This window comes from Brachyhypopomus gauderio, chromosome 5 (genome assembly GCF_052324685.1).
Source record: "Brachyhypopomus gauderio isolate BG-103 chromosome 5, BGAUD_0.2, whole genome shotgun sequence".
Taxonomy (NCBI): Eukaryota; Metazoa; Chordata; class Actinopteri; order Gymnotiformes; family Hypopomidae; genus Brachyhypopomus; species Brachyhypopomus gauderio.
The window spans coordinates 9,312,747-9,330,405 of record NC_135215.1 but is presented as its reverse complement, the minus strand read 5'-3'; the positions used below and the strand labels follow the sequence as shown (position 1 = coordinate 9,330,405).

General features: G+C 39.5%; 3 protein-coding genes and 1 long non-coding RNA gene across 15 annotated transcripts; 3 read left to right on the top strand and 1 right to left on the bottom strand.

Annotated features, from left to right (window-relative positions):
- The first annotated feature begins 86 nt into the window (after window positions 1–86).
- stmp1 (short transmembrane mitochondrial protein 1) lies at window positions 87–3,591 on the top strand. The gene is made up of 3 exons (XM_077005432.1): window positions 87–255; window positions 553–606; window positions 1,378–3,591. Exons 1-3 carry the CDS (start codon window positions 241–243, stop codon window positions 1,447–1,449), a joined length of 141 nt encoding a protein of 46 aa, XP_076861547.1. The 5' UTR covers window positions 87–240; the 3' UTR covers window positions 1,450–3,591.
- Window positions 1,705–11,948, bottom strand: LOC143514361 (uncharacterized). Of its 9 annotated transcripts, none has more exons than XR_013130841.1 (10): window positions 11,843–11,948; window positions 8,442–8,487; window positions 8,189–8,279; window positions 7,427–7,820; window positions 5,804–7,345; window positions 5,610–5,661; window positions 5,380–5,427; window positions 5,016–5,228; window positions 4,635–4,746; window positions 1,705–3,888 (listed from the first exon to the last, which is right to left on the bottom strand). It is a non-coding gene; the product is annotated as an uncharacterized LOC143514361 (long non-coding RNA). The 9 variants fall into 9 exon arrangements; XR_013130845.1 differs by having other exon boundaries at window positions 5,804–6,366; window positions 6,453–6,512; window positions 7,243–7,345; window positions 8,189–11,862; XR_013130843.1 differs by having other exon boundaries at window positions 5,804–6,366; window positions 6,453–7,345; window positions 8,189–11,862.
- A 42-nt stretch (window positions 11,949–11,990) lies between these two features.
- On the top strand, window positions 11,991–15,438 carry golt1ba (golgi transport 1Ba). 3 transcript variants are annotated; one of them, XR_013130837.1, is made up of 6 exons: window positions 11,991–12,178; window positions 12,757–12,848; window positions 13,186–13,364; window positions 13,854–13,935; window positions 14,509–14,572; window positions 14,801–15,438. XR_013130837.1 is itself a non-coding variant. In XM_077005429.1 (6 exons), exons 1-5 carry the CDS (start codon window positions 12,154–12,156, stop codon window positions 14,515–14,517), a joined length of 387 nt encoding a protein of 128 aa, XP_076861544.1. In that variant the 5' UTR covers window positions 11,991–12,153; the 3' UTR covers window positions 14,518–14,542; window positions 14,801–15,438. The 3 variants fall into 3 exon arrangements, 2 of the variants coding, with proteins under 2 accessions (XP_076861544.1, XP_076861543.1); XM_077005429.1 differs by having other exon boundaries at window positions 14,509–14,542; XM_077005428.1 differs by lacking the exon at window positions 14,509–14,572 and having other exon boundaries at window positions 14,801–15,404.
- A 599-nt stretch (window positions 15,439–16,037) lies between these two features.
- On the top strand, window positions 16,038–17,579 carry spx (spexin hormone). 2 transcript variants are annotated; one of them, XM_077005430.1, is made up of 6 exons: window positions 16,040–16,263; window positions 16,667–16,747; window positions 16,851–16,908; window positions 17,027–17,089; window positions 17,176–17,262; window positions 17,360–17,578. In XM_077005430.1, exons 1-6 carry the CDS (start codon window positions 16,258–16,260, stop codon window positions 17,416–17,418), a joined length of 354 nt encoding a protein of 117 aa, XP_076861545.1. In that variant the 5' UTR covers window positions 16,040–16,257; the 3' UTR covers window positions 17,419–17,578. The 2 variants fall into 2 exon arrangements, with proteins under 2 accessions (XP_076861546.1, XP_076861545.1); XM_077005431.1 differs by lacking the exon at window positions 17,027–17,089 and having other exon boundaries at window positions 16,038–16,263; window positions 17,360–17,579.
- The last annotated feature ends 80 nt before the right edge of the window (window positions 17,580–17,659 follow it).

Sequence of the window (17,659 nt, the reverse complement as noted above, 5' to 3'; positions counted from 1 at the left end):
TGTTATCAACAAAGCAAGCACACTGGCATAGTATTTAATAGTGTATTTAGCATGTCTGCGCCTGGGACTTTTATTTTGGAAAAAAATAATTGGACCTTCCACCCACAACAGCGCACACAGTAGCCACAGAGTTTATTAGCTAGCTAGCTAACGTCAGTGTTGGTAGTTATTTTTGCTCGTCATCCTTCCCAGGTCAAGTTTAACTTTGGAACATATTTCCTTACATCCAACGTTCAAACCATGTTGCAATTTCTAGTAAGTATCCTGTGTTTAAATAGATAGCAAGTTAACTAGCTAACCAGCTGATCTGACATTAGATCTGGGCTATTTTGCCAGTTTACTCAGCTAGAATAAGTAATTTTCTCCTCAGACGTTTAATGAACTTCAAACACTTGACACAATAAAAAATAATTAGATTTAGCTAGCTGTGGTAGTAGGTTACTAGCAATATTAGCTGGCATGTGGAGAGAAGATGATTTTCATTGTTGGTAGCCAGCTGTATAGAGGTCTCCGGCGCTTGGTGTGGACTCACAGTGCGCTCCTTTTGTGCAGGTGGGCTTCACTCTGGGGAACGTGGTCGGGATGTACCTGGCGCAGAACTACGAGGTGAGTCCACTGGGCCTCTCCTGTCTAAACGGGTTAACACTGCAGTGGTGCCGTTTCCACCTCGAAAAGCTCCCGTCATCTGGCATCTAGATCTTATTATAGAAACCGGTTTGCGTAGGATGAAAATATTGAAACTCTCTCTCTCATATATATTCCTCAAGATATTGTGATTTATTACAATTTTTAATGCAGCTTGAACTGGTTATTAACATTGGCGTCTGATTTCTCCACAGTAAAAGCACAAGGAAAGCTCATCATGAGTAACCAGGAAATATATACTGAAAGTAAACAGTTGTATTGTATATGGTATTAATTTTAATATAATTAATTATGTATGAATTTATAATATACATTTCTCTACCTATGTTTTAACACATTGTCTTTCGTGGACTTCTGGAATACATGATGTAGACGCGCTCTCAACTCTCAGTATAGTTCAGATGGTGTTACCATGGTGACTAACCCAGCCTGATTTTGAGCCCATGTTCAAGAACTGAAATGCAACTTTCTTCAAATGTTTGTCTTATTAGCAGAATTTGACTAATATGAGAAACGGCACAACTGTGTTTAGCATTGCAAGTAATAAGAGCCCCATTTCTGGGTGAATTCGGCCGTATAATTCTTCTGCATTTTTGTTGTAAACGTAATGACATAGCAGCAATATATGAACATTAATATATGAACTCTCTCCGATTAAATAATTTGTGTCTAAACTTAAAATAACTGTCGAATACTGTATTTCCACCCCTTGTTGTGCAATCCAAAATGAAGGTTCCTAACATCGCAAAGAAAATAGAGGACTTCAAAAAAGACGTGGAGGCTAAGAAGAAGCCCCCGGAGTGAGGGTACAGACGGGCCGCGGGGAGTGCGGGGACCTGGAGAGCGGGTCTGCTGACGGGCTCTGCAAGCACACACGCTTAAACGCCTACAAGCACCTATACGCGAGAACTGTGCTCCAGAAAGTTTGCAATCACAATATAGTTCTGTCAGAGTGCCTATAAACAGACATGGTTTATACGTTTTTGTTACAGATGTTTTAGATAAGACATCCAAAATATTTGTTATATTTGTATGTGCATACTTTTTCAGCTTAACTAGAAGATATTTAGGAAATTGTAATAGAAATTTTAAGCAAAATTAGAAACAATTACTGCACTTTAAGTTGTGAGCTCTCTGCCTTGATACAGATTAGGCCCATTATCTGAATGGGATTCTGGATCACTTTTGCTATTAAAGTTATACTAACAAGAGCAGTTTGGGAGTGAAATAGTATATATACATGTAAAAAATGTGATCATAAACTTGTACACTCCAAAATAAATCAGTAAAGTCTGCAATATAAAACATTGCTGAAGGTTCTCTGTGTATCAGGCCAGGGTGTCTTTAGACATAGACTGTAAAGACTAGCTACCAGGTTCACTGTTCGCCCACTAGTAGATGACAATTCTGGGATGTGGCTAGTTATGTCTACGTGGTATGTGTTCATATAAGAACTGGAGTGAAGAATGCAAACCGTGAACATGCAACTAATTAACATGAATATACTACTTTAGAATATTGGTTTATGCAGTCTCTTCTTTCTCTTTGATGAATCATAATCAAAAGGCATCGTCTTGCTTGTGATTTCTTTTCAGTTATAATAATGTTTTAAAATATAAGTTACTTCTGGATGATAGGCTACATGATTGTATTTAAAAATGTTTGTAGGCACTGGTCGAGTTGGAACTCAAAGCTTCTATATTATACCGTTGAATATCAGTAGCTTAAAAGAGGTTTATTAAATGTAACTGACAGTATTTTTTAAACCGCCAAACATTAAAACTAGATATTAGTAAAAGTTTCTTCAGTAATTGTTTACTTACATGACGATTCGTTCCCAAACTAGCTATTAAAAACGAGATTAGTTTGCTCTGTGGCGTTTTAAACCACGCCACTGTAAATTTATCAGGAACCACATAATTTACTTATAGGTGATGACGTCTTGAACCCAGACAGCACAGATACGTCGGCAAGACGTTTATGCGACGTTCACAGTTACGTCGTTAAAGCATCTGCGGTCGGTCGTTTGCTCACTGGCACGACGTCGCATAGACGTCGTTACCTGATGTTCAAACGACGTCCATCTGATCTCCGAACGACGTTCATCATCTGATGCTTTTAAGCTGTATTTACGATGTTTATACGACGCTTACAGCTTCATCGTTAAAGCGTCTATACATCGTCTTACCAACGTCGTTTTTAGATCAAGCCATGCGAGTCCGTTATTCCGTCGAGCGTTTTCGCAGTTTGCATGTTTTGTTCTTTTAAAGATCTTCACGCGAGCAGCAGTAGCCTATTTATTCTTGTTCTGCATATAATCCCAGGTAGACAACTAGCTAGATAACGAAATAGTTGTTTGTGGAGTTTAATTCCTATTTCCTGTTATTCAGATTTTGCCTTTAAAAGATTTAAAGAGACAACCAGTTTAAAAGATGTAAAGAGACAGCCAGTTTACAATTTTGAAAAGTTGTATTAACTAATTCACATGCACAAACAAAAACTTAACAAATTCTAATGTGTACATAAAATATTATTTTGAAAAGTTGTATTTTAGAACCAATTCACATGCATAAACAAACAATTACTAAAAAATGATAAAATGTAAATCACATTATTATTATTATTCAAAATAATCATCTTTCGGGAATTGCGTGTCAGTCTGTCCATGACAATTGCGAACAGTCCTCATCCTTTAACTTCCACCACCTGATCTTAGGTGGCGCTCTCACTCTCCTCTTCTTCACCTCTAAAACCATCCTACATATCACCATCCTATGCTGTTTAGCTACACTCTCCCCTGGTAACACCTTGCAATCACTAACCTCTCAGGTTTTGTCTCCTAGAGGATATAGTCGACCTGTGTGCATCTTCCCCCACTCTTATATGTTACCCTGTGCTCTTCCTTTTTCTTAAAGTAAGTGTTAACTACAGCCATCTTTATTTTTATCCTCTTAGCAAAATCTACCACCACTTGTCCTTCCGTATTCCTTTCTTTAACACCATATAATAATAAAAGTGTTGTCGTTGTTTAACTATGATATTGTAAATCATTTTCTCAGTGCTGTAACAAAAACGGAACTGTCCATGTATGAACACGAAGGGCTTAAATCGACTTGATCACGTTGATTCAGCGTGGTCTTCCGCGATGAAGTCTGTCAGGCGCCAGACGAAGCCAGTCTTTCATCGACTTTTCTGCATCAGCTTCACATGGGTGGGACAGCTGAGGATTTCTCATCGCAGATGCTGTAAGTACAACATTGTTTAATTAGAAAATTACTTGTATGTTTTAGTTTCTAAGATAATTTTGAGCCTAAGGATGAGCCTGTTGCTAATAAGCCATTTAGGCACTATTGCTAAGAAGTGCTAATGAAAAGCTGTGTACATGAAGTTTAGTGGCTGTTCAGATACAGAAACTCTATGGCTTGTGGGTGTGGAAGAATGAATGGGATGGAAAGAGGGATGAAAACACAACAGATGAGTGCAGGTACTAATTAGTATGCCTGTGGTTTAGAGCAATACGGCACTATGGATATTATACTTTGAATACATTTTTCCAATGACTGCTTTTCAATTTGGCACTAATTTCTCTTCATATTAGAAGGCAAGCATTTCTAATTAAATGTATGTGCGTCTTAAGATTTAAGAGTGACACTGAATTGTTTCATGTAATATGCATTGCAAATCATTTCTGAGATATGCCATCTTAAAATTTCTTTAAAAGTCAGTTATTTTACTCAGTGGTGTCCAGTTCTATCCAGAAAGGGGCACTTTGGCTGCAGAAGCACACATGATAATTTTTTAAAAACTGATACCAACATGAAGCCTTTGTGGATAAGATTATTCACCCCTGTTGTGACTATACACATCAAAACTAAGGATCACCAACCAAGACGGTAAATGTCAATTATAAAACAAAGCTATTTGTGATTTGTTTTTATGGTACTATATTTGTCATGTTTGGTATACTATGGTCTTATTTTCATACTTACATACTACAAGTTCCTTGATGCGAGTGTGCCCAATTCCTTTTTTTCTCCTCTGCCACACCAGTTCCCTAACCACCAGGCCCTGACTGCCCCCATCTAATGACAGCTTTGACATCTGTAGACAGACAGACAGATAAATAAAAACCAGGGACCGAATTCATAAAAGGTTTTTAAAATTTACAAAGGTATGAGTACAAACATTAAGGAGTTCATAATAATGTTCCTTAAATCAACCCTCAGGATGGATGGATATATCGTTCTTAATTTTGTACTCGAAAGAAAAGATAATTACTTTGTTCCTAAATAAATGTTTATCTTTTACAAGATGTTTACAAAATGTGTACTCTGTGCGAGTTTGTTAAAATGGTATATTTCAGTACTGACCTTTTTTTTTTGTGTCACTGTTGGTCAAATCATGTTCTAGACGCACGAAATCCTCTGCACACTGGAGGGGGAGTATGTTTTCTTCCAGATCTTCTTCCAGTGGTGTTGGAAGATTTCTGCTCCTCTCTCCTGCCATTGCCTGAACAACTGCAGTTAAATGCTGCAGTTGCAGCTGCACCTCACCAATAGCCTCAAGGATGCATCAATCAGTGGCTGTGACATATATAACATACACAACAATAAAATTTAAATGAATATTCAAAAAGGTTTGCATTCACATTATTATATACATTGATATATTTAATTTGAGCAAGGATGTTTAGTGAAATTGAGTTTGTTTGGAATTAAATTTTTGAAAACATACGAGTGCACTGGGAGGGTATTAAACGTCCTGAGGCGCGAGCTCTTGATGCTAAAAAAGTAGTAAAAACATGCAGTAATTAGAGTCAATGCAATGGACAAAAATAAGGATAAAATAAGGACATTGCCTTAAACTGCTGTGCCCAACAACAAATATTTAATATGAAGACCCAGTGTATGTGTAATATTGCACTGCTTAGAGTAAACATTTTAAACTTTCAGTATGTGTCCTACCATGAGGTGGAGATGTGAGACCAATCGGAGGACTCCTATTGTGGCTGTGGCGCTGTGGAAAGAATATGTCTTTGGTAAGTACATGTGTGTTCATATGTGTTTGTAATTTCTTTATAAAGGTACACTGCAGATACTGTCTGCATTTTAGGGAAGTTTACATGGAGTATCTGTTTTACTGTACCCTATAACCTTACTTTGATAGGAGGACATTGTTCTAAAATCCACATTCTGACTGTGTAGTGGCGGGTTTGATGCTGGGGGGGGAAACATTGACACAATAGGTTTAATCAGACTTAATTGATCAGATTGTAATGACAGTTTAGATCAGCAGTGCTTTCTTACTTTGAAAAGTATCCATTAGAATATGACCACTGAGTGGTGTCAGCAGAGCAAAGTGTAATGTTCACAATAAGTGTGTTTTTAGCATCATGAATACTATTATAACAATGCTGCAATACGTGACTCCCTCTGGGATTAATAAAGTGATCTATTTATGTTTCTAAATGGGTTGAAATGTGGTGTTGTATTAATTTAGTAGGTATAATGTGGAAGTATGCAGGTTTTCTTTGTTTTACACTTTTCCCCCTCATTTTCAGAAGTGTCGACTGGATTCCTGGCCCCTATTCTGTGTGCGAGTAGTTCTGCTAGGAGATTTATTGAATGTTAACATTGCTGATATATTTCTTTTAGCGTTGTTTAGTGAAATCCCTGAAGTTAACCTCCATCCAATGCTGCCTTACTCTGGGTAGACTTGGGGCTGTGAATACATAAATGGCATATGAATATTAATACATTTAAGTCATTATTTTTTGTATTTCAATGCAGGTATGATCAGGTACCTACAAGTGTTTGGAGGGTTTACTGGTTTCCCCTTGGCTGTAAGCTGTGGTTTTGATATTGGAGCTAAGAAGAGGTAAGGACATTAGTCCTATACTATCGTCATTACATTAGCTGCCTGTTAGATTCCGTATTAACTATAAAATACTTTTATTAACATATAAAACACTGCATGGCTTAGCTCCAGAGTATCTTAGTGAACTTATTGATCATTACAACACAGCACGTTCACTTCGTTCACAGGACTGCAGTCGGAGACTACAATACCATTATCATCACTCCGACACGGAATGAAAACCTGGCGTTCATCACAAGACATTTACATTGACAATATCAACACCCAGAACTTTTATTCTAGTTACCTTATACTTAGCCTGATTATGTGATTTGTTTGTGACTTGTGTATTCATCTGTATAATTTGTTTTTGTGTAATTTGTGTGTTAACGGGCCGCCCAATGGAGGATGGGTTCCCTTTTGAGTCTTGGTCTTCCCAAGGTTTCTTCCTATTCCCCACCATCTAGGGAGTTTTTCCTTGCCACTGTCGCCTTTGGCTTGCTCATTAGGGATTTGGACCCATAGTATTGTTAACCTTGTAAATCCTGTAAAGCGCTTTGTGACAACTTGTGTTGTGAAAAGTGCTATACAAATATATTTGATTTGATTTAGTAAGGGACAGTGCATTTTAATTATGTATGTATATATTATTTGGAGTTTAATATATTTGTAGAGAACATTCTGTACATCAGGGTTTCTCAATCCTGCTCCTACACAATATTTGGGTGTTTTTGTGCTTACTGTGTACTTGTGGTGGTGGTGGTGGCCGAGGTAATTTGCTCTTGGGCCTCTTTGCTTTGGTTGAGACTCTTCATCTGACCACCAACATGGTCTCTTTTTTGATCTGCAAGTAAGTTATAGTTGAAGTCATCTAAATCACAATATATACTTATGTCTAGATTACCTCAGTGGAAGATGAATGTACCTTGATTTAGGTCCGTTTTCTCCATCGGAAATAAGGTCGGATGTGTCACATGATGTCTTCCATTTCCTGTTGACATTGTCTAGTGCAGGGGTACTCAACTAAATTTGTCCGCGGTCCAATTTTGCCAGATAGCTGTCACCTGAGGTCCGGGGGGTGGCGAACGCAAGTTGTTGAGCTGGGGTGGTGAACGTAACACTCGTGACGGAGTGTTTTTTTCAATAGCCCTGAAATAAATACTCCGGTTTAAAATTAATTCTCCCGTCAAAATGAATAAATATGGTTTTTTTGGGTCCGTATCCAGTTAATCAGGAATGAGATTGGGTCCGGACAGGACTGCGTTCGGGTCCGGATACGGACCGCGGTCCGCCAGTTGCCGACCCCTGGTGTAGTGTATCTAAAAAGTAAGGAAATAAGTTAGCCAACAACACTAGCGATTACACTCCCTTTCCCTTTTTTGTCATACTGATTTGTCTTTTAGTTACAAAGAAGCTAAGCTAATGCGAACTAGCTAGCTAACCTAGGCTACAGCTAACGGACAAGCTGGTTTGAATTCGCGGTGTTGTCTCGCGCGATTGCCGTCAGGGCCGTTGTAGTAAAATGATGGTTAGCTTAGATGCTAACACTTTAACCGTAGGCCGTTGTAGTAAAATGGATAGCTAAGATTTAACTTTCAGAGATAGTTAGATTCTTGGAAACAACCAGTTATTAAACATTACTTCATTATTTATTTTACCTCAGTAGAGTTATAACTACATAACCTACCTGTGTTTCCCTGAAGAAGTCCGTCTGTTGCTCACCCACAGGTACAGGACTGCTGGACGCTCATTGGTCCTTTCCATTATACGTCAACATTCTAGAACGTCATGGCGAGTGTATTGACCCCCAGTAATTTGCCAGGACAAATGTATTAGAGAAGGATGATTATACATTGCTTAACTGTATTGTCCTATATTAATGAAACTCAATCAACATGAAATGGTCTCAGCTATGTAATTCTAAAGTGAATTTGACCTACCATCAACAGAGACTGAGTTACAGGGGGGTGCATTTTACGGCAGGTGCTTGGAAGCAACAAGGTAAATATAAAGCAAAGTTATTAATATACAGTGGTATTATAAATCACAATAAATCATACACATACTAGAAATCATCCCAAATGCATTTTTGAGAATAAGAGTGTGTATTGTCATAATTACACTAAAGGGCGTTCCTGCGAAAGACAGGCTGTAACGTGCAGCACTCTCCATCATGCACGTCAGCAGGATCGTGGTGGTGTCTTGGCTTTGAACGTGAGTGTACAGTAGACTACAGCAGTTGTTGTAACATTATAATTTTAATTTAAAAGTTCACAAGAACTTTATCCGTTTTTACACTTGAACCCAAATTATGATGATGAAGGTCAAGTGGCATTTGTCAAGATCTTTTAGTTACTTGTATTAAAGATTTTGTTGTCTAACAGTCAACCTTATTATTTAGCAATGCAGGCTTATCATTTTGATCGATCTAAACTGTCCTTAGTTTGCGGAGTGCATATTAAAGGAAATGGCTGTCAACACCCAAACCACTCAAGAGGCAGTCAATGAGCTGAGGCTGGGCATTGCCATGACTCACGCCAGATTCCTGGAGGAGTTGTCTTTGTGGTTGATCACTGTAAATGGCATAAAATTTATGTCCTCTGAAATGCATGTTCTTTATTAAAATAATATACGTTTTATGCTAGTTAATTAGTACCACATCCTGTATGGACATATGTTTGACATGTAAAAATGAGGAAATGTATTAATACTTTCATCTCAGACAATCTGAGCAACCTGTGCCATTACTGTGGAATGGAGGATCATGATCAAACAAACTGGGTAAGCGCAGCAACACATCTAAATATATTGATCTGCATGTACTATTGTTGAGATATTAGTACTACAAATATGAGATATTAGGCTATTAGTCGTACATAATGTCATAATATAGCATTTTCTCAGGGATCCTTTAAATCCTACAAACTACGAATTATACTCATTTATAATTATGCTCAGTTATACTGTGAATTAGACCCATTTTCTCAAATTTCTGTCAGAGACCTTGGAACAGGCTGTCTTTTCTCAGTTTTATTAGTATTTTGAGAGGAACAAATTTCTTTAAGTCAACCATCTGTGGTACAGACCAGGGTATTCACCAGATATTGCTGTATTGTCAATAACAAAACCTCCCCACAAAGCCAGGAAAAGGTTCTCATCTGTTCACATCCTACTAGATTGGTCTACTGTTTTTGATACTGTGAACTACATGTGAATTTCATCACTTTCTTGTGATGCTTGGTTCTCATCCTATCTTCAGGGTTTATCTGGTCATGTAGCCTGGGATGGCTCACACACAACCTCACCTTCAAGTGTCATTGCTGGAGCTCCTCATGAGTTTGATATTTTCTCTTGAAATGCTAAATCAATACGAGCAACATCAGTAAGCTCTAGTCATCTTTACACTTGACTACTGTAACTCACATTTTGCTGGCTTCTAGAAAGCATTCAAAATACTGCAGCTCATATTGTTTGTCAACATGTGATTCTTGTTGAAAACACCATGCTGGCTTCCTGTTCAAGTAAGGAAGGTCTAATTCTCACATTTTCATTTTCAAAAGGCTCATCCTTTCACTGCTTTGCATCCAGGCTTCTACCTCTAGGCCCTTGTAATACACACTCTTATTCCTGATTGCCCTCCCGTTATGACCCGTGCCCGTGACTACGACTCTGTTTATGGAATCCCCTTGAATAAATCTCGCTCTTCTCAGCGTTTGTGTCCGCCTCCCTGCTCTGCGTCAAGCAGAATGTTACACTCACCTTTTAGGCAGTTTAATATGCTAACTCTGACATGCAAATGAGTGCAGTAAATTCTCAATCATTTATTTTGTAACATCTTTGCACTTAACTTATCAATAGAGCACTGCATCAAATCTTTGGACTAAAAATGTAAAGCATGATAGTAATTTCTACATTTTAGATGGGCACCTTTCAGTTAGACCTGCTTTTCATTTGTTCCAGATATGCAGTGACAACTGTGAGAGATGGTACCACCATGACTGTGTCCAGAAGCCTCCAGTTGATAAAGATTATACATGTCCAGCTTGCAAATAAAATGCATTAATGGCTGGTTATTATGATGTATTATTATTAGTGATGTTTATTGTTTGTGATTTTAAATTATTGTTTTTGTTAAATTACTGTTGTTGCTGTTATTATTGTTGTAAATACTTGGCCTAACCTTGCACTGTTGGTGTTTTTTTTTTCTTTTGTAAACTTCTTGCTTTAGGTTCTGCTGTTATTTATTTAACTGTAAAATAAAAAATATTACCAATTATTTCTATTATTTCTATAAATGTGCAGTAGCTCTCACTTTTTGTTTGAATGTTGTTGATTCTAGCTCAAAATCATTGTAGCCATATAGACACAACCAACCATCTTTACAGATGCAACACCATAACTTTAATTTAAAATGTATATGCATGTCAGTTAGAATATACAGAAAAATAACGTTATAATTATATCTCAGTATTAAATATAACAGGATGCACTGCTGTCAGGCCTCGTCAGTACATGATTTTTCTAACAGACTGAAACAAACACAGCACTCACATACAACACAGTATGTGTCGAACACAGGACATAACTATCCATGCCTTCATTGCAGCTGTTGTTGATGCTATCAATCCATCAAAACATTACTTAGCAAACTCTTTAATATGCCAACGTTTTGTAAAATCAAGGGCAAATAGTAACTGCCCACCCGTGGTAGATAGATCAGCACAGTAATTCCAATGACGCGCCCACCGAACTGCGACGAAACAGCAGAGCATGTTAGTTCTCAGCGCACCGCACGCACCGATAATCAGACGCCAAAAGAAGCGCCATACCCCGACGGTATTAAGCTGGTCCACCAAAGGAAGCCAGGCCCAACAACGATAACTTGCCACCGTTAGAGGTGCTGGGAAAACCGGATGACAGAAGGGAATCCGCACCCGTAACCACACCCCCGCTATTTATAATGCCAGGATTAACCTACCCCGCGACTCACACGGCTCCACCGCAATTTACAATTAGGGAGGGAGTGGGGTTGCCCCAAAAATCTCACTCTGCCACATCAGGATGGGAAACGTTGTTTTGACGTCGCAGCGATGCAATGGCGATGAATATGACGCTCCCGCTTTAAATCGTAAATTAGATGTGCATATGATGTATATGCGACGTTCGAAAATGGAACGCGATGTTTCTACGATATACTGATGTAAATACGACGTCTCTGAGACGTACTTGTGCTGTCTGGGAAATAGCTTTTTTAAGTGATACAAAAATACATTTCGCTTAATTACAATTCTTGATTGCTGCAAAAGTGAATTTCGCCGACAGGTAGTAGGGTTATACATACCATTAATACCATAAATGCATGTTAATTCATCGCTGTGTTTCTCGAAACATAATATATAGCCTACATAATTAAATGTTTACCAATTTACGTCGCACACGTATGAATGTAAATAGAATAAAGGACCTCCGTTTTGCCAGGAAGACAACATAAGTTGTTCCGGTTGAGACGTGTTCCGTCCTAAAGCTGGGACTTGCGCATGCGCATAGAGTGGGAGACGTGGACTGAACTGCAGTTGTAAACCAGAGCATTTAGAGCCGGTAGCGGTTTTCAAGTTTCTCAGCGATTGTCAAGTCTTTCGACTCTTCGCAAAGATGATATCTCTCACTGACTCTCAGAGTAAGACCAACTCCTCGGCTTTAATATCATATATATATTCGCATCAACCACGTTGAACTGTATTCGCTAACTAGCATCAGTGTGATATTTGTAGTCAGCTAACTGCTACTGTTGCTGCCAGGGTCACTCACGCCTGAAGTTACACTAAACATGTTCCACCTGCACTGCTGACAAGCAAGATTGCAATTAATGAATGGACATGTATGTGTTTATGTTGGATATTGTGGCATGCTGAAGGTGTTGGTTAGTTCCCCACCCCTGTGGGCCTCGCTGTGATTCCTGTGCAGTTGCTGCAGGGAGTTGGTGTAACACTAACATACTGCAAATCAGTAAATGATGCATTTAAATGTGTTCAACGTGTTAATACTTCGAACGGGACCCGCACTGTGGTCTAGTAACCCGTATTGTGTCGGAATATTAACACCAGAGCTGATCTTTTCTGACTAGATATACTGTGCAAACTATTTACATGAACTGAAGTTTTTCGTCTGGATAATTAATTACATTTGTTGTACGTGTGAAATCACGCGCTTTTCCAATTACTGAAATGTCATGACTTGCTTCCGTTTGCTCCACAGAAATTGGGATGGGTTTAACAGGGTTTGGAGTATTTTTCCTGTTCTTTGGAATGATTCTGTTCTTTGACAAAGCACTCCTTGCTATTGGAAATGTAAGTTTACCTTTTGATTATTTGTGGTTGGTTATTAAGGTACTGAGCTGGTGATATTTTTCTTGTCATCAGCATCCTTGAGAATCATGCAGCTGTTGACTGGCTTTTGAACATCATTTGATATGCACCTTCTGACCTGTAACGCATGTCGGTGCACTGAATTGGTCGATGCTGCCCGTTACACATTTATCTCAGAGTCAGTTCCTCTGAGACTGTTTGTGCAGATTATTGATTAGTGCTATGACCAGGACCAGTAACACAGATGAATATCTTTATAGATTCCTCTTGGACAGTACACTTGACAGCCCTGCACCCCACCCCACTCTGTCTTCTGCAGATCCTCTTTGTGGTTGGTCTAGCGTTCGTTATTGGCTTGGAAAGGACGTTTAGATTCTTCTTCCAGAAGCACAAGATGAAGGCCACCAGCTTCTTCCTTGGGGGTGTCTTCGTAGTGCTGATTGGCTGGCCCATTGTTGGAGTCATTCTAGAATTTTATGGTTTCTTCCTTTTATTCAGGTGAATAAAGTTATTTTTATAATTTAAGACTTTAGTGTTTGGAGTCCCTGTGCACCTCAATTAGGGTGCAAAGATAAGATTGTAAAATCATTTTCAGTGCCCAATAGACGTAGCATTGTCTTTATTCTTTAATTTGAATATCTTTAATATAAAACTGTTTGCCTTGTGTGTATTTTCAGTGACATGAAAATAAGAGGTAACATATGTGAAGCTCCACACTGACAGTCGGTTCAAATTCAGTGTTGCTAGTTGGTTTTTGTATCAGCAGTTCACACTCCCACCCTTGAAAACTCCCAAAACTAATCCTGCCTCAGTCTTGTTTCATTTCTCTCCCAAACACACCAACTCTGATTGGCCACAAATCAGTGAGCACTAGAATCTGAACCAGCACATCCCTGAATGGCTGATGCTTCAACACTAGAATCTGAACCTTGACTTTAGATCTGTTTGTCTCTGCCCTGATAGTATATCTGTTGCCTTTGTGTGAAGGGGGTTCTTTCCAGTGGTTATCGGCTTCATCAGAAGAATACCCGTCCTTGGCTCCGTGCTGAATCTGCCTTTCATCAGTGGGGTAAGTGTGTTACCTGCATGGTACACCAGAGTGCAGTGGACCCTCTTTTACTGTCTGTCTACTACTCAGATGGCTCTGTGTCTAAGTGCACCGCTTGGGGGTTCTGTATTCAACCAAAATGCCTGTAGCGGTTGCAGTTTCAGAAGAAAATGGATATTTATTGAAAGGTTAGAGTGAAGCCAAGTGCAGGCAGAGTGGGCTGTCTCCTGGGGTTGCGTGCACGAGCAGAAGACATGTAGACGTGTGCTTTCTCCTCGTGAAATGTTCAACAGTTAAGCTTTCTTAGTAAATAATCTTTATGGTATCAATAGTTTTCTTTAAGCATTGAACTTCTGTTAAATGAATATTTATATTAACTAAAGAAATAAGTCAGCAGTTATTATGCAAAGTAACACACTGCATTCTCTCCTCTGCTGGCCTCTAAGTATTTGGAGGATTGGGAGAAGTCCAAGCATTTTTACTGGGGTGGAGGGGCAAATGGCTGGGGGGCGGGACTTATCTGTATCTGTTTTCACCTGACACAATGAAAACAGACGTGTGTGTATCTTTGAACGTGTCTGTGTTTTCTTAAAGCCGTCGTAAGGCAGAGAGGACAGACAGCACTCTGGTCAGTCCCTGCTACTCGGCTCCCCTGCATGTGAGCATGATCCCACCTGTCTGGTAGCACTCGGTGCTGTTTAGGCTAGATAGGAGGATGCTAACAGTGCTGTATGGAACAGAGAGGGGGTCTCCATCTTGGCTTCTTGCATGCACAACTTTTTGAGGCTCCTACATTCTGAATCTTTGTCATGTTCCCATTTAACCTGAACTTTGCTTCCAAACACTGAGGTTAACCAGCTGTAATTTTTCCTTCTGTTTTTTCCAGTATGTGGACAAAGTGGGAGAGAGCAACAGCATGGTGTAATGGACACGTGCATCTCCTTCTGATTTATGATGGATTTCCTAAAACAGCTTTATTCCAAACGGTCAGACTAAATTATTTAGGTCATGTTAAGGAAATGTTCTTCACAGATGTCTTTCCAGGTAAAGGAAAAGGTCACAGGTCAGAAGATTTTTTTTTTTTTGGTCCTTTTCCCTTCCACCCCAACACAAGACCAACCATGTGGGAACAGGGGGGTGTGTGTGTGCGCTCAGTGCTGTAGGAGGCAACCTTGTGTAGAGCATTATCAGAAGCACCCCCCCTACCCACCACCACCATGTTCCACTCCACTAGGAACTTCCCTTACTGTAACAATCCCTCGTTCACTTCAACCGAGGGTCTACTGCGTGGCCCATTATGATGGCCTGTTCGGCGCTTTGTGGGTCACCACTTGGATCAGGAGGCACTCACGGCAGGTCCTGTGTGGTGAGGAGAGTCAGCTCTCTGTCATGAACTGCCGTGCCTCACACTGGGAGAACATGACCGGATTGCCACAAGCCTCTGACTGGGAGAGTCAGGTGTGAATATTTTACTTAAAATATTTTTAATAGTTGATCTGCTGTTGAGAAATGACTCAACTGCTTTGAACTTTGTAAATACAAATTAATAAAAAGAAAGCACAAAACAGATTGTCTGTTGTCTCACTTTGACTCAGAAATGAGACAAGGAGTTAGTCGTGACTAACTCATTAACAGTTTAACCTGAACATGTCTGCTTGTGAAGTATTTAAATGAATCATGTTAATTGTCAACCTTTTATAAATAAAAAAAATCTTTCAAATAAAGATTGTGACCAAGATCAGAGCAATGTTCATATATGAAAAATATCTTTGGTGGGTTTTTTAAGGGAACTCTAACCCTTGGGTCATTAATTCGGAACAAACTAATGGTCAATACATATTACACGACATGGTTATTTAGCTTGCTTGGGGAGTCCCTTTCAGCTTGTCAGGCGTTCATTCATAAAAGGGTCCATTTGAGACGCTTCATTGCACAAACCGTAAACATATTAATACTTTACAGAACATTTCTTATCAGTAATTATTTAATTACTGAAGTACTTTGAAGGACTAAACCTTTGTTAAGCTTTTTTTAAACTGAGTCGTGCGTTCAGCTGACCTGAAACTGTTTTCCAAATAAATTTACAATCAGGTTATACAATAGGTTATTCCCCTATTAAATAGTAATGAAAGGGTTAATACGTTAGCTTGATGGGTTTGAAGCCCGTCCCACGTATTAATCAATTTCACCTGACCTATGCCGTATACCGTATTCATTAAGTCCTACACGTCGTCTGGGAATCCCTCCATCCCGCGGATTATAAATACCCGCGATTACTGTTCGTCGTAACGGCTCTCCCACCTCTGTTACCTGTCGACTCAACGGAAAAGGACGACGGAAGCGATGAAAGTAAGATATGCTATATATGCTATATTCAGATACATTAATTGTATATATCAAGTTCTTAACTATTACTTTGTAATGCACAGATATAACGAAATAATGTCTTATACATGTTTTTCATAGAATGATGATAAAAAAAGGCATTATAAGTGGTTTTAGGTTAAAAGAACCACTTAATAAAAATACATTCTTTTTAAACAAATGTTGCAAGCGAGCTGTGAGGTGTAAATGAACAAGGCTTTCACCCGGTTTACTGGATGTGCTGGTTGCACTCTTGTGCACTGAGACTTGTTGCGCAACTTCTAGAATAAAGGGAGCATGCATGCGCGCGCACGGCGCCCTGCCACGGCCAGCCCACGCGACGCTCCTCTGCTTCATGTACTGATTCCCTCGCGCTTGCCTGTCCCAGGGTCTGAGGACGCTCGCGACTTACGCGCTCGCGCTCCTCCTTTTGGCCACGTTTGTTTCCTACGCATGGAGCGCGCCCAAGGTAACGGACAGAAAGGATCAAAATGAATCAAATTAAACATTCAGAACGATTGCCAAAAACGATCTTTTGGATAATCCTATGCTGAATTTTTTTTCAACTTAAGGGCAGTTTTCAGCGCAGGAACTGGACCCCCCAAGCGATGCTATATCTTAAAGGCACACGTATGTAACTGCATGTGTAGTCTGTTTCTACGTTAGTCTGCATAGGAAGACACTTTATTCATTAGTGTTCTGAAAAAGGTACTCAGTATAAACTGTTCGGTAAATGTCGTTTTTGCAGAAGGCCGACGATTTGTGTCAGAGGACAGAAATGAGGGGGATGTGTTTGACTCTCTTCACCTAGGTAGTTCTGGTGTGGTTCGTGCGCTATAGATACATCTCCCTTTCCTATAGCCATATAAGGGCGTCTGTGTGTGTCTGCCTTCCCAGAAACTCGGAGTCAGAACACAGAGGATGTGAGCATGTCTAAGGCTGCAACTGTACTTCTACAGTTCCTGCAACAGGTCAAAGATGAAGGTACTGGGCTCAAACACCAACAGGAGCTGTGATGCCTACTGCTTACTACATCACATACCCTCTCTCTCGTCTCTCGCTCTCTCTCTCTCTCTCTCAGGAGAGGACGGCGGATTGTTTTTTCAGGAGTCACCGGCCTGGAAGAGAGACTACTTCTGAAAACCCCTCCATGATCCATCACTGTACAGATTTCTTTTCTTTCAACTGTCCTGTTAAATAAACTTATTTAATCATGTGAAAAATACCCATTAAGTACTACAGCAGTTTTAACTACTACAGCATGTTTTTTTTGGACTGCTGTACTTTAGGAGAATGCCAAAATGCTTGTGGTATTAAAGCTGAATTTGCATTCATAACTTCCACTGTATGCTGTGTTGTTTAATTAAGCAGTTAAGACATC

Excerpts from the sequence above, each read along its gene's own strand:
- stmp1 (XM_077005432.1), top strand. Across the intron at positions 607-1,377 it reads ACCTGGCGCAGAACTACGAG|GTTCCTAACATCGCAAAGAA; the intron begins GTGAGTCCACTG and ends TCCAAAATGAAG.
- golt1ba (XM_077005428.1), top strand. The coding sequence starts at position 12,154 with ATGATATCTCTCACTGACTCTCAGA. Across the intron at positions 12,179-12,756 it reads ATCTCTCACTGACTCTCAGA|AAATTGGGATGGGTTTAACA; the intron begins GTAAGACCAACT and ends TTTGCTCCACAG. Across the intron at positions 13,936-14,800 it reads ATCTGCCTTTCATCAGTGGG|TATGTGGACAAAGTGGGAGA; the intron begins GTAAGTGTGTTA and ends TGTTTTTTCCAG.
- spx (XM_077005430.1), top strand. Across the intron at positions 16,748-16,850 it reads ACGCATGGAGCGCGCCCAAG|GGCAGTTTTCAGCGCAGGAA; the intron begins GTAACGGACAGA and ends TTTCAACTTAAG. Across the intron at positions 16,909-17,026 it reads GCTATATCTTAAAGGCACAC|AAGGCCGACGATTTGTGTCA; the intron begins GTATGTAACTGC and ends TCGTTTTTGCAG.